Below are 16,198 nucleotides of genomic sequence, written 5' to 3' on the forward strand. Positions count from 1 at the left end.
AGCAACCCATATAGCGAAAACTTCGGCCGTGAAAACAGAGGCGTGTTGTGGCAATCGGATACTTTTTTCCCAATTTTCCGTTGTGACCCCCACACCCACGTGTTCTTTCGTTTTGGAGCCATCAGTGTAATATTGCACGTTATTTTGATATTTGTCCTGAAGTTCACGGAATTCTTGTGTAATGTGTTCGCGTGGGGTGTCTTTCTTCTTTAAATGTGTCAATGTCCAGTCACATAACGGTTCAAAATCGTACCATGGGGGCAAACGCTGTGGCTTTCTGGCAACCTCGAGGACTTCGCAAGGAATGTCATAATCCCGGACATATTCCTCATATCGCAGGACAAGCGGTTTGATCATGTTCGGTTTATTTGTATAGTGTAAGCGTGAGTTGCATTGTGTGAGGATGTTGTAGCATATGTGTTGTGGTGATGACTGAATTCTTAGTACGTAGGAAAAAGTGAGTAATGCTCTGCGCTGGTGTAAGGAGGGTTCATTACACTCAACATATAAACTTTGAATAGGTGAAGTTTTGTAGGCCCCACTTGCCAGTCGCAATCCAAGGTTATGTACTGGATCAAGTCGTTGGATGTAGGACTGTCTGGCTGAGCCGTAAACAATAGAGCCGTAGTCTAAAAGGCTGCGAACAAGAGAGCGGTAAATACGTAAAAGACACGTTCGGTCGGAACCCCAGTGCTTATGAGATAAAACTTTCTGGATATTCAATGCTTTATTTGCCTTAATCTTTAGTGTTTTAATGTGGGATAGGAAGTTTAGTTTTTTGTCAAAAATTACTCCCAAGAATTTATGTTCTTGTTTTACCGGCAGCGCGACATCATTCAATTTTACATCCGGGTCTAAGTACAACCCTCGTTTTTGCGAAAAAAGCACTGTAACAGTTTTCTGAGTAGAGAAGCGGAAGCCATTTTGCTCAGCCCACTCCATTAGTTTATTTATTGTTATCTGGAGCTGTCTTTCACATGTTCGTAAGTTTGAGGCGCGGCATGCTATTTGCAGATCATCGACATATATGGAGTGCATAACGGAGGTGGGAATAACTTTGTTGACAGAGTTCATTTTTACTATAAAGAGTGTAGTGCTAAGTACGCAACCTTGTGGCACGCCGTTTTCTTGGATAAATGTGCGCGAGAGCACAGTGCCTAGACGGATTTGGAAAGTTCTGTTGGACATAAAATCAGCGAGACAGTTTAGCATTTTGCCACGGATTCCTAACGCGGCGAGATCACGTAAGATACCAAATCTCCACGTGGTGTCGTACGCTTTTTCAAGGTCGAAGAACACTGCCAGGCAGTGCTGTTTTTGTAGAAATGCTTCATGTATTTCGTGTTCAAGTCGGACGAGGTGGTCTGTCGTTGAACACCCTTTTTTATAGCCGCACTGATGAAAATCGATGGAGTTACGTGTATCAAGCGTGAAGGTTAATCTCGCATTTACGACACTTTCGTATGATTTCGCCAAACAGCTTGTCAGGGCAATGGGTCGAAAGCTGCTTGGGGATGTGGGGGATTTACCTGTTTTTAAAAAAGGCACAACTATTGCGTTTTTCCAACTTGTTGGCATGCTTCCAGATTCAAATACTTTGTTAAAAAATTTAAGGAGAGCATTTACGGATGATGGGGACAGGTGTGCAAGCATGGAATAATGAATCCGGTCAGGACCTACTGCGGTTTTCTTGCCAGCAGAGAGAACCCTGTTAAGCTCTTGTAGCGTAAATGGAGCATTGTATTCGTCCCTTGACATACACGCAGTTGGTAGCTTCTCTTTTTCTGCCGACAGTTTGTATTTTAAGAACCTGTTTGAATAATTAGCCGAGCTAGAGATGTTATAGAAATGTTCGCCAAGTATATTCGCTTGTTCTTGTAGTGTTGTCTGAGTGCCTGAAGGTGTAAGTATGGGTATCGTGTATGGTGAGTAGTCCCCCTTAAACTTTCTGACCCGGTCCCACATCCTTTTGGATGTAACGGTGCTATTAATTGCAGATACATATTTTTGCCAAGAACATTTTTCTGCCTGTCTCCGGATATATCGAGCTTTCGCTTTTGCTTGTTTAAAATTTAGAAGGTTGTTATATGTTGGGTACCTGCGTAAGATTCCCCAGGCCTTATTTTGCTGCTTTTTTGCTATGGTGCATTCATGTGTCCACCAAGTATTAAGCTTTTTCGGAACAACGCCAGAAGATTGCGGAATGGCCTTTTCGGCTGCAGAAATAATACAGTTAGTAAATTGCTCATTAATTTCGTCAATGCTTAAATCTGTTAAAGTAAGCTCCTCCAGCCTGGCACTTTCTGTGAAAACAGACCAGTCTGCCATTTGTAGTTTCCAACGGCGCGGTTTGTGAGATATAATGGGTAGTGTTGATGTGAGGTTGATTATAGCAGGTAGATGATCACTGCCATATGATGTCTTCAGTACATCCCATTTAAAATCGGTAAAAATGTCGGGAGAGCAGAATGCTAAATCAATGCAGCTAAAAGTACGGGAACTGGGTGAAAAATGAGTTGGCGCACCTGAATTTAAAAGACAGATGTTATTAGTCAAAATAAAATCTTCGATAAGTTGTCCTCTTTGGTCATTCTTATCGCTACCCCAAAGAGTGCAGTGAGCATTAAAATCACCAACTAAAACAAAAGGCTCCGGCAGCTGGTCAATTAAATCTTCTAAATCTCGAGTTTTCAAATGGCTATGGGGAGGAATGTACAATGAACAGATGGTGACAGTCTTAAATGACAAAACGGTGACAGCTACTGCCTCGTACGGAGTATTTAATGAAACGTTCCGTGTGGGAATGCCGCTTTGGACGACAATAGCGACACCTCCTGATAAACGACTGGAGTGCTCGCGGTCTTTTCTTACGACAGTAAAACCTTTAAGAAAATGTGTATGTTTGGGTCCTAGGTTTGTTTCTTGGAGGCAGAGTGCCACCGGTGATAATTTACTTATAATATCTTTGATGTCACCTAGATTGTGGATTAGGCCTCTACAATTCCAATGAATAATAAAAGCCATCTTGAAATTGAAAGGTAAAAAATGGCACTACGAAAAACTAAGAGGTGGGGTTATAGGTGACATGGATAAAAAGGCTAATACTAATGAGCGATAACCTTCAGGTTATCGCTTTCTTATTTTGGGTGGTTATTGGGATCTTGTCCCTCTTACAGCGCTCAAGAGAGCGCTTGTCTTTCGGTGTCAATGACACCGGGGTTTTTGCGTCGACCTCCATCGCTCTCTCTGAGGCGCTGGAGGATCGAGAGTTCGGCGCCGAGACACGTGTCTCGGGCCTTGGGGTTCGCTTGATCTTAGGGCCCTGTGGGACTGGTGTCTGCAGGGCCGTCGAAGAGGGTGGAGCAGTACTGACTGCTTCCACCACGGGGGCGGGAGGAGTCACTGCGGCACCACTGCGCGTGGGCTCGCAGGACTCCGGAGGCCTCTGTGACGCTGCCCCCGCCTGCGTCACTTCGGCATAACTTCTTCGCGGAAGATACGAAAGCCGCTTTCGGGCTTCAAAGAACGAGATTTTTTCTTTTACAGTTAGAGCAATGACTTCTTTTTCTTTTTTCCAGCAAGGGCAGGACCGTGAATAAGCTGGGTGATCTCCCTTGCAGTTAACACAATGTGGGGAAGAAGTGCAATTCTCAGATTGGTGTTCGTTGGAGCTGCATTTAGCACAAGTTATTTGTCCTCGACATGCATGTGAAGCGTGTCCAAACCTTTGGCACTTGAAACATCGTCTAGGGTTTGGAATATATGGTCTTACATTGACTTTAACATAACCTGCATCGAGCGAGGTAGGCATTACGCTTGTTCCGAAGGTGAGTATAACGTGTTTGGTGGGGATTTCTTGATCGTTTCTGCGGATTACTATTCTCTGTACCTTGGTAACATTTTGTTCCTGGAAACCTTCCAGCAGTTCCTCGTCGCTTAATCCAATAAAATCTTCTTCAGATATTACTCCCCTACTTGTATTGAGTGTTCTGTGGGCTGAAACAGTCACTGTCGCCTCGCCAATACTGGTAAGTTCAGACAGCTTATCTGCTTGATCTTTACTATTCAATTCTAGGAGGAGGTCCCCGCTGGACATTTTGGAGGCTTTGTATGTCTGTCCGATTTTATCTTTCAGGCATTTAGCGACCAGGAATGGAGAAAGCTTTCTAATAGGCGTGTTGCTTTCACTATGGACTACATAGTATTTGGGGAAGGATGGAGCGTTGCTTCGAAAGGAGAATTGAAACGGTACTTCGGTGCGGCATCTTTTGAGACGCCGATCATGGACAACAGAGATTTGAGCTGCCATAGGAAAATGTTTGTGTTCGGCAACAGCGCCGACCGCCCACCACGGAGCCCAACGAGGGGACGCGGCAGGGCTTGTGTCCAAGCCTGCACGACGCCAGCCGTACGCCGTCACTATAACCAAATATGGTGTACCCAAGGTAGGATATCCACACAAGGTTAACCCTTGCCGCCGTGGAGAAAGGAAGTAAATGGAAGAGAGAAGAAGACAGGAAAGGTAAAAAAGTGAGAGATAAAGACGAAGGTTTCAGGAGAGAGAGATAGGAAGAGGCGACTACCGATTTCCCCCGGGTGGGTCAGTCCGGGGGTGCCGTCTACGTGAAGCAGAGGCCAAAGAGGTGTGTTGCCTCCGCCGGGGGGCCTTAAAGGTCCGATCACCCAGCATCGGCTCAACCTCCAGGATCCCCCTTTCCCCGGACACGGCTAAGCCGCGCACGACTACACGCGGGAGGGTCCAAACCTCGTGTGCTCGGGTCCGTGGTGTCGCAACACACCAAACGCCTGCTGACGCAGACGCCCCTGCGGGGTGATTATTTGTAGACCCTTTGTAGCTGTGTCTGGTTTTCGAGTACCAGCGGGAAATGAATGACGCGTTGATTTTGAGAGGCGATCGATATAGTTTTGTAGTAGGCCATATGCGACGCTGCGTACTTTCTCAGGTCTGTGTTTTGAAGTATTCCCCCGGTCTTACTTTTTAGCGCGGTAGTTCTATGGCGGGTTTCTAACGTTCTAATCTGCTTGAAGGACTTAGCACTCATGTTGGAGCAAAAGAAGCAACTAATCTAATTTTTTTTTGGATCCCTGCCGCGACGGCCGCATTTCCATGGGGGCGAAATGCAAGAACACCCGTGTATAGCACGCCATGCTATACAAGCATGCCATGCTGGATATGCACGATGATCATTTATACTTACGCGGGGCGTTATATTCAAGAACGGCATGTGTATTTACGCGGGGCGCGCAAGGCGTGGCAAGGAGTGCGGACAGCGCGACGGAATAATACAATAAAAAAAGCTCATGCATATTGATACGACTGCCGTCGTCAGAAATAAACTCGGAATTCCTATGAGGCTTGCTTGCCTTGAACGTGCGGCGTCTTCTCAAACAACCTTTGAATAGTAACAGCTTTAGCGCTGCATGCCCAGACGGACGCCGCGACAAATGGATAGCCGGCGTTCAGATATTCCTTGTCTTCTATTAGGCAGGGGTGCTTTTTTTTTATTCCAGAGGTTTTAAGGTGATCCATCATGTCTGCTAAAGACCTGATTTGCAAAAAGGTAGGGTTATCGCCATCTTTTTCAGCAGCCGATGAGAATAAACCGACGTGCTACGTATACGACACGGACGCGCACATATTTGTTGCATTGTTTGCATTTAGGTAACGCTGGTTGCTTCACTCCGCGAAGAACAGAGCCGATAAGCAGCACATCTTTAGCGCTGCCAGAGCTCTCTAGCCACCACAGAGAGCAGAGCGGCGGGAGGGCTCGCTCTACCGCCGCATCTAACACACGCGCCGGCAGGCCTGGTTGTTCGCTTACACGAACAACTATGAGACCATGATACGAAGGCACGTCTGCAACTGGAGGAGAGAGAGAAAGATTAAACTTTATTTTCTTAAGCACCTTGTCAGCTGAGTGCTACCATCACATTGTCGTCCATTGCCCCATTTTCGCAAGCACCGCAATAGCGCTGAATGCCTAACGAAATTTGAGGAAATAATTATTTTTGTACCGTTGCACATGCCGTATCTGACGTAGTAGTTCTGCGGAAACCCGCAAGGTGGAGAGAAGTAATGAATGAAGGGAAAATGAGACATCCACCAGTTCGTAGCAATTGCTACAAAGGAAACCCATACGGGTTCCTCGAAAGAAAAGCCTCATGGTTGAAGAAAAATTCGTCCTGCATGGTCCGGGACTCGAACCCGGGACCACCGCCTTTCCGGGGCAGCCGCTCTACCATCTGAGCTAATCAGGCGGCTAGCAGATGGCAGGGCGAAGTCGAATTTGTCGACAACACGAAGCAAAGGCAAGTAGTATAGTTCTGCGGAAACCCGCAAGGTGGAGAGAAGTAATGAATGAAGGGAAAATGAGACAACCACCCGTTTGTAGCAATTGCTACAAAGGAAACCCATACGGGTTCCTCGAAAGAAAAGCCTCATGGTTGAAGAAAAATTCGTCCTGGTCCGGGACTCGAACCCGGGACCACCGCCTTTCCGGGGCAGCCGCTCTACCATCTGAGCTAACCAGGCGGCTAGCAGATGGCAGGGCGAAGTCGAATTTGTCGACAACACGAAGCAAAGGCAAGTGTTTGACGTAGTAGTTCTGCGGAAACCCGCAAGATGGAGAGAAGTAATGAATGAAGGGAAAATGAGACATCCACCCGTTCGTAGCAATTGCTACAAAGGAAACCCATACGGGTTCCTCGAAAGAAAAGCCTCATGGTTGAAGAAAAATTCGTCCTGGTCCGGGACTCGAACCCGGGACCACCGCCTTTCCGGGGCAGCCGCTCTACCATCTGAGCTAACCAGGCGGCTAGCAGATGGCAGGGCGAAGTCGAATTTGTCGACAACACGAAGCAAAGGCAAGTGTTCATTTCCCTTCATTCATGCCGTATCTGTAGAAGTCATAAGCTTGTGAAAACTACGTTCGCATCGAAGTTTTTTTTTTCTTTCTGTTATATTTACTGTTGGCACTCGGCGACGATGAGCACGTGTTTCCCATGCACACTGTGTTCACTCTTTTCCTCTTTCTATTCCGCCTAGCCCCAGTGTAGGGCCGCAAACCGGACGCTCGTCTGATCGACCTTTCGTCTCCTTTGCTTTCTCTGTCTGTGAGCGACGAACGCGCCCCGCTGCTCAGTTGTTCGTGAGCAGGCGCCGCTCTTTGCATCGGCGCGTATCGCCGGTGAAAGAACGACCACTATCGACCAACGGCCACAAAAACGGGATAAAGGGCTAAAGAAAGCTATTTGGTAGAAAAAGAAAGGTACAATAACAGCGCCAACGAAGATGACATGTCCTTCAGTGGTGCAAAATGACAACACGTGTCGTTTACATCAAAGCGCACACCAGTTCTCTCTGTCATACAAACGCCCGTGGTGTCATGGCTATGGCGTCCTGCTGTTGAGCAGGAAGACGCGGGTTCGATTGCATTTCTCACTTTGCGACTGATTTCGTCTACCGCTTCGTCCCTCCTCTCGTCCCCTGGCTGCACATAACTCGCGCCGCTCTATACCTGTAGATGAATGAACGAGTAGAAACGTGACGTGCATCGTCAGCCCGCGTTGGTGGTATACGACAAACATTTGACGTGCACTATATTGTCACGTAGTAGCGACGGCAAAGAACACAGCAGCAATACTTCGAATGACGAAACTAACTTCTATTGGGCGAAGCTGTGCCGCTGTGCCCTCAAAAACAGGCTACACACTCGAAGCGCAACGACAGCGGCGAACGCAGTCGGCGATCGTCGAAAATCTGACCAGTGGCTCAAGCGCGTCGGCTTTTATACATGAGTCGTCGAAGGTTCCGGAGTAATTGCTCGCATCCGCGTGTTGCGCGTGTCTTGCACCATTCGCGTCGCGCGTACATGCAATCAGATTACGCATGGTTCGAGGACAACTGACAGCGGGTAGAACCATCGATAACGTTCCAGAGACTTCTGATACGTGCAGGCGCGTCCCGCGCTGCGCGATAACATTTGTTAGGCGGGGAAAAGCGGTCACCCCAAAAAGATCTACAACTACACGTGTCAATACTATACGTTCCGGACTCAGGCTATATATAGCTGGCCGATTTTGTGCCGTGTAGGCGGAACGACCGTCGAGGGAGACTTGGACCCGCGACGCAAAATTGTTTCGTTGACGAAGGAAGAAAGAAATCCGGTAGCACTTATTCGTGCGGGACTCGAAAAACTGTTCGCACGTGTGTCACAGGAACGAGCGCGAATAAAACGATTGCCGAGAATGGAGTGGAGAGGGGGAAGACGTCATCTCCCAGATGTTCTTTTCCCCTCCACTCCGTGACGAAGGGGCAGCCCTCGCATATGGGACGAAATGCAATAACCACCGCGATAATTACTGAACTTCCAAGCCCCACCCGCACCTCGAAAGAAGGGAACCGCGTTTAGCTCGCACGACGCGCCTATGAACAAAGCGTCCATCAACGCATTTCATGAGCGCGTGATTAAAATACTCGCAAATGAATGCCACTGCAGCTGCAAGATGGCACTACAGCTGTTTCAGAGCCCCAAAGTTACTTTTGGGGCGTGAAACCTAACCAGTCCTCCTCATTTGTTAAATTGCTAATTGTTTTTGCCGGTTCTCGTTTGTCGTTTAATCTTGGAGATGGATTAGATGACGATGCCTACGAGCGTGGACTAGGCATCCTACGAAGTAAAAATAACTATAACAAATTGTGTTCGCGCACCAATTTTGAATCTATACATATAATGAAAAAAAAAAGAGATAGATAGAACTGCCTCGTGGTTATACAGCGATCTTTTTAATATGTTACTCTTATTCGCAGTATACAAGTATCTTATAGACTCTTTAGCGAAACATGATGTAACCTGTACGTCGGGTCTAACAACAGTGCACAAATGTTGACAAATGCGCTACAAGATAACAAATAAAATACTAAGATACAGAACAAGACATTCCAGCACAGGTTCATTTTTGAAAATTATTTTTCAGGCATATTACGCAGACAAACCAGCCACAAGCAAAGCGCACTGTAAGATAGAAAAATCGGATAGCGTGTACACGATCTGCCCATGAATGAAACATTGCAAAAAGTAAAAAAAAGAAAACGCTCTTTACGCATAATAGGCCTTATGCATATTATAGTCACGAGCCAGTGAATATGTCCGAGCGTCCGCAATTAACTCCGTGCACTTACTTGATGTCTTTCCTGTACGCATGTCACTTTCGTCATCGTATGCTCGGGCACTTATAGATTTTTTTATTCCATGGCACCTGCATGCGCACATTAAAGTTATCGCTGTATAAACCCGTTGTTCTCTCTAAACTTGAATGCGCATTATCGATATGGGACCCTCATGCCAAAACGCTCTTCCATGACGCTGGGGATGTTCAACATCGCGCCGTACATTTTATCCTTAATGACTATAACCGTTCGTCGAGCGTATACAGCGCCAATGAAAAACAACTCACTGACACCCCTTTCGTTACGCAGAAAGGTATCGCATCTTACACTCTTTTTTTTTTCTTCAATATGAGTCTTGTAATGAGAGACACACTGAGCCCACACACATCACACGTAGAGACGGGATCGAGTCGATCCCCCGCTGCCGCACAGTCTCGCATCGAAATTACTTCATTACCAAAATGGAATGAAACAAATCCTGACTAACAATTCGGAAAATGTGAGAAAAATATTTTTGATTATATTACCCCCGAGTAACGGTATGGGTTCTCGTGTTCTTGGTATATTCGGTTTTAGCAATTTATACTGCACAAGTACACAGTTATGTTTACTTGTTCGTTATATTTTGTTTCTCTCTTGAATTTATCTCAGCTGCCACAACAAATTAAGCCATTGTTTTTCACATCGGCTAGTGATTGTTCTCTGTTTTATTACAGCAGCCCTTGACTTTGTTCTGCCGTATATAAGAGGAAGCTTTAGCTCGGGCCCAACTCCGATGCCGCCTATTCAAGTGCATGTAAAAAGCAGAAATGCTTTTCTGAGATAACCACTGGGCCGATTTTAATTAAATTTGTTGCACTTGAGAGAGAAAGTTAAATTCTGGTGACTGTAGGAAGCGCAGTTTTGACTTAGGGCCAGAATTTTTTTAAATTAATTTTCAAACATTTGTAAGTTTCAAAAACGTAGAATCACGAAGTTTACAAAAAGGTATATCTGCACCTAGAACAGCTATCGCATTTCTGCAAAGCGCAACCGCTAGGTCATCCAAAGAGGACAATATTGATATGTCAATTTATGTCTTACGCGAATGTGTTACATCGTTTCCAAGGGTTTTGCAAAAGCTCCATTCGCATATTGACAGCCATTTGTAACATATAAATTTTGTCGGCTTTAGACGTACTATTAGGCGCAATTTACAGAATCATGATATCGTTTTTCATTGATGAGTTACAGATTTGTAAACATGACAGTCTCGTTTTCCGATAATTTGCGAATTTTGTCAATTTTTAATTGACGACATAAATCAAAAGTTCGCAACCAACAGTCACTAGCTTTTAACCTTTTTTTCTTTTAAATGCAGCAAACCTCATCAAATTTGTTGCAGTGGTTGCCGAGAAAAAGGATCTCTCCTTTCCCATATATTTAGATAGCAGCCCCGAGCTAAAGCTCACACACACACACACACACACACACACACACACACACACACACACACACACACACACACGTGTGTGTGTGTGTAAGGCGTACGTATTCATACGTCCAAGAACACTTGCGTGTTTCATCTTTAGAATAAACAAACAGCGCGACACGGGACGAGCGAGTAAAGAGCACAGGACAAAGCGCTCGCTCGTCCTGTGTCGCGCTGTTTGTGTTTTATTCCAACGACGAACCAACCAGCCCCTTTCAACGCACTGCTAGTGTTTCATTTGCTCTAACGGCACGTCGTAAGTTGTGGGATATATATATATATATATATATATATATATATATATATATATATATATATATATATATATATATATATATATATATATATCCCACAACTTTCGCATTTGTGGGATCCTTCCCCACCCGCGGCAAGTTGTTTTTTCATGCACTTTCATTTCCATTAATTTATCGTTTCTTAATTTAATTTATTAAGCACAAGTAATTTACCCTATGTTGTCCTTGGTGTCAGTGTTTGTTGGCTTCTTATTATATGACCAATAGAATAAAATCGGGCCCCTCGGTTAACCCCCTTTCTTCTAGTCTATATATATATATATATATATATATATATATATATATATATATATATATATATATATATATATATATATATATATATTCGTTTGGCGATTTTCATGGTGCTGTCTTCTTTTTTATGCGAAGCATATTACTAGAGCTCAACCCAGCTCCTCAGGCGCGGCGGTGTCGCCTTCAATACCACGTGACACCGTGACGTCACGACAGAGGAGAAACGGGGCTCCAACTCGCGCCGTCGCTCGCGGCGTCGCCTTCAAGGCTGACCACGTGACACCGTGACGTCACGACAGAGAAGAAACGGGGCTCCAACTCGCGCCGTCGCTCGCGGCGTCGCGGCGGTATATAAGCAGCTGCGCTTGCCTCTGCTAGACACTCACGAGGTGAGATGCCTCCTGGAGACAGAGCTGCTCGTTGGAATGAGAAGCGAAGGTTGCGGCGTGCTAGAGAGACTGTTTCTAGGTGGCTTTGCTACAGCGCAGCGACTACGCGCCCCGCATCGGACGCGGTGAGCGTCGAGCAACGCAGCGTTCGGCGCGACAACGAAATGTGCGCCTGAACAAGCGCTGCACGCCTGAGCCGACGCCGACGACACCGGCTTTTCTGCTACACGAGCTCCTTAACGCTGTCGCGTTAAAATAAAGGCTAGTATGCTTCGCATCCTGGGCTTAACCTTAGCTAAGCCACAGCCATTTTATTTTTTTAATGGAACACGCTGTGATTAAGTTTTTATAGAAAAAAAACATTGTTTGAGCGACATTATCTTTGTATAGATCGCTCTCTTAGATCAGTAGAACTTGTTGCAGCAATTCGGCTGCGACAAATAACTTCAGAGAAGCGATCGAGCGCAAGAGCTCAAACACCTGTGGGGACGGCAGCGGAGGTAAGCATCGCGGCAGTGTATCGCTACGACAGCTGCTCCAACCGAAAACGAAACGGCTCGAGCCGTTGTGTTGTCGGTGCCCGAGAACTGCAAACGGCGTCCGCTAACTCAGATAGCCTCATGCCATTCAAGTGCGTACTTTGGCGGAAATAATTACCGCTTGCTTTCCGTGTCAGTGCACCGGAGACGAAAGTGTATTCGTTTCGTTTATTCATGGCTGGCAGGTGCAATCGCTATGGCCATCGTGTTTACATCGCAAGCCTAATTCATCCAATCCAAGTCACGCCAGATTCGCTCATGGCGGTTTTGTTGGATTGTGATCGCGGCAGCTTCATATCGCATAACAAGCTTGTAGAAAACTGGTACAGCAACTGCCGGTGCTCTGAACTGGGTGATGTTATTTCTTTGAAACTCAAAGACGCTTTATTTGATATCAGAACTCCCATGAGAATGGACTCAGCTGCAGAGAAGCTGGCCTCGGGTACAGAGCGCAGGGTGAGTATACCGGTTGGTCATTCTCTTAACAATCAAGAATGTGTCGTTATGGTGGTGTCCGAGTCACAGAAACGGAACCGTACTGGACCTTGCTTGCTTTTCAGAAACGAAAGCGGCGAAGTTCAGATGATGCTCCTTTGACCGATTTCGTTAAGGTAAGGAAGCTGTCAGTGCGTGTGCTCGTTCGTGAATGTGTGTGTGTGTCTGCTCGCTTGCGTGTGTTTTCTGGGAACGTTCCCTAATAATGTTTGTTTTTACTATAACATTTAGGTGCGACGTAAACAAAGCAAATCACGTAGCGGGTGCGTTCATACACTTCGGATTGAGGCCAAGGCTAGGCTCCACCGATAATAAAATTTGCATTCTCAAGATTCTGTTTGGTGTCACTGCTCGAAACGAACTAAAAAAAAAAAACAAATTTTAACAGAACAAACATTTTATTCCTTATCTCTCGCAAATTACGGCGGTGCACTGTTTCGGCTTAAGCTTTCACTGGCTTTGTAAACGAACCATATCCGTAAGAGCGACGTTTTTGACGTACGTTTACTGTAACCGAATGTAATATGCGACATCGTACAGTTAAGAGTCCGTACTAAAGACATCAAACCGTTGCGGCTGGCTCAGAATCGATGTAGAAGGCCTGCCATAGCGGAATCTCTCATGCATCGGAATCACCCTACACTGTTCTGCCTTCTCGCTCATATCGACGCAACTTGCGCAGTGCAATCAGGAATGGAATCTATATAGGTGTTTCTGTGTCTTGTGTAGCAGCACCACGCAAGCCACAACATAAGGGTCCTGAATATTTCACTGCGCGCGTTCTAAAAAAATTTTGCGCTCACCGCTGCACTGTTCTTGCTCAAATTTTGCAGAACTATCGCATTTTGGTGTCGACTTCGTTTAGTATAACGCTTGGCACAGTTAATTGCCTGCTTTTTTTTTTTTAAATGCAAATTTACCTGCGCTGATAGAAATGTAAGCTACTTGTGTCGCCGCCTGCCAGCAGCTGCAGAAAGCAGCGTTTCAGGGAGGCCAGTCGTATGTTCCAGAAGCGGGCAACATGCGGCAGAACTCCCTGAAACGCTGCTTTCTGCAGCTGACGGCAGGCGCTGATACAAGTTTATGCTTGAGCCGTCGTGGCAACAGCTTGCATCCTCATCAGCGCTGGCAAATTTGCATTTTTTCTTGAAAACCAAGCAATTAACTGTGCCAAGTGTTATGCTAAGCAAAGTCGACGCCCAAATGTGATTGTTCTGCAAAATTTGATCAAGAACAGTGTAGCGATGAGCGGAAAACCTTTTTTTGAACCCGCGCAGCGAAATATTCGGGACCCTGTAGACACCCTTGGAAGTTTTTCCGGACTTAACTGATCCTCTTTATTCCGCTAAGGCCGATGGTTATAGGTAAAGGGCACAGCTGACAGGCATGCCGCTTTGTGTCATCGTAACCTCATCTCTGCGCCTCTCGCGATATTCACCTGATGACAATCGGCGATGGCAACAATGGTAGCTTTCATAGCCAAGTTGGTTATGAAAGATTATGACCTTGCGATAATGTTTTAGAAGCTAGCTTTAGCGAACCTTTGGAAATTCTGCAGCACGCACTGACACAAGAATTGTACAACGATGTTTTCTGAGAAAGTATGGCACACCACACGGCTGGCCGCCAATGAGGCTGGCGCTATTGAGCACTGCGGCGCTTAAATGAGTAAAGCTTGCCTTCCGTTGCAGGTTGGGAAAAAAAAACGAAATGAAACACCGGGCTTGCAGAAATTAATGCGTGTCAACTTTTGGAGAACGGGCAGTGAAAAATCATTGGTATGCCATGCGCGTACAGCCACATCTCGCCTAACCATCGTGCACACGCCAGTCTTGCAGTTGGATAGCGGAGGCGAGCGACCAAATCGTGCGGGTGGCCCTGGACGCGGGCCACCTAGAACCCGGACCGGCCAGCGACCGAGAGGTGCTCGAAAACAACCGCGGAGCACGGGCTGCAGCCGCCGACGTCCTGGCGGCCGCCTCTGTGGCCGGTGCCACCCCGCCTTCGCCCATGGGAGTCCGCTGCTCGGTGCCACACGCCAGGCAGGTGCCCCTTCCTTCTCTATGGGTGCCTTAGCATGGGAAGCCGAAGCTGCGAACGAAAAGAATCAAGCGCAAAAGTACCCCCCCCCCCCTTTTTTTTTAAAGAAAGAAAGAAAGGGACGATGCTATGCGCACTACGGAGTGCGCCCCTGCCGGAGGGAATGGCTGGGTGTGTGACGCACAGGTGCCCCCCGACGATGCTGCCACCACCGTTTATAAAGCTTTTCTATAAACGGTGGCTGCCACATCCCGTGTAAGGCTTGTCATTTCAGCCGTACAGTTACAGTTCACTGTAGTACAGTAGTCTGCCAATCGAAGCGTACACTCGCCGATAATTCCCGAGTCTGGTTTAGACCTTTATAATTCGCGCACCCAATCCGCGAGTAATATTTCGTTTTAACCGAATTAACCCCAACTTGTTTTTAACCGAACCTTACACCAACCTTAATCTCCATGCTAACACTTGCTAAACAAAAATAATTATAATACGGTTCACCAGTGGGAGAAATGCCATTCCCTAGTGGCGCTGCATCGGTGTTTTAATCACAGGAAACAGAAAAAACATTGATTCTCAGTGGAGGGAAAGAGCTAGAAAGATTACGAACAAGTATGCGGCCTGTAGGATGAGCAACACAGCAACGAAGAACGTCAAGTGGAAAGTCAGAGAGGCTGAAATAATCTCATGGGTGGCGGCAATGGAAAAGAAACCTGCCATGAGTAACTACTTAAGAATAAAAAACGAAATCAGGAAAGAAACAATTTATGATAACTCAAAGCGAAGCTCGTTGCTTTTTGAAGCGATATCAGGATGACTTAGAACACGCACCTATAAAGCGATATATAAGAACGAAGAAGCCTGTGCTTGCTGCGGTAAAGCTAGGGAAACGATGGAACATGTTTTAGTAGGATGTGAAGATCCCAGCGGTCGATTCAGGCACCACTGGCCTCTTTGAAGCCCTTGGGTTCAGCGAGAGCAGGGGGAAAGCAAACATGTCCGCACTAGAGATTAGTAAGAGGTGATTGGAAGATTTGTGGAAGAAAAGTAGGGAAACGACAAAAAACATAGACGTACAAAAACAAAGTTCACAATAAGGGGTCAGAAAATTTGGTTATGGGCATTCATCGTAAGTTTCTTTTTTTCTCTCTCTCTCTTTTTTTAACCTAGGTAGGAAATTAGGAAGTATAATAGCAAGAGCTTGGTGGCGCAACCCACTTCCCCGTTCCAAAGTGGACGCTCATAACATCCATTCATCCAATCAGGGGTTCTATTCTGGACATTCTACGATTTTTTTTCGACACGTGACGTAGGCGCGACGCGTACAAAATGGCGCTGGTGGCCCCATTTTGCGTTCGTAACGTGACACAAACTTGACATTTTGCCTAATAAACTGAAATGAAGGCACTGTACGTAACGTTCTTGATAAAGCGAAACAATTTTCCTCAGTAAAAATAGCTAGGATACGTGTGCCCGGGAAGCGGAATGAATGATCGTATGTTGGGCGTCAACGCGCTTGTTTTCTACCT

General features: G+C 46.2%; 1 protein-coding gene and 1 long non-coding RNA gene across 8 annotated transcripts in view; one reads left to right on the forward strand and one right to left on the reverse strand.

Annotated features, from left to right (window-relative positions):
- Positions 1-16,198, forward strand: part of Mettl4 (Methyltransferase like 4) — a 107,087-nt gene that overhangs the window by 82,054 nt on the left and 8,835 nt on the right. For 2 of the 7 annotated variants that reach the window (XM_065439657.1, XM_065439655.1), the window contains one exon: positions 14,463-14,674. In XM_065439657.1, coding sequence (XP_065295729.1) covers positions 14,463-14,674 — 212 coding nt within the window. Of the gene's footprint in view, positions 1-12,101; positions 12,594-12,697; positions 12,749-14,462; positions 14,675-16,198 lie in introns of those variants that run through there. The other 5 variants (XM_065439656.1, XM_065439658.1, XM_065439652.1 and 2 more) reach the window with 5 other exon arrangements.
- LOC135907902 (uncharacterized) overlaps positions 1-16,198 on the reverse strand; it is a 71,726-nt gene that overhangs the window by 30,596 nt on the left and 24,932 nt on the right. The gene's annotated exons all lie outside the window — the stretch shown is intronic.

This window comes from Dermacentor albipictus, chromosome 1 (genome assembly GCF_038994185.2).
Source record: "Dermacentor albipictus isolate Rhodes 1998 colony chromosome 1, USDA_Dalb.pri_finalv2, whole genome shotgun sequence".
Taxonomy (NCBI): Eukaryota; Metazoa; Arthropoda; class Arachnida; order Ixodida; family Ixodidae; genus Dermacentor; species Dermacentor albipictus.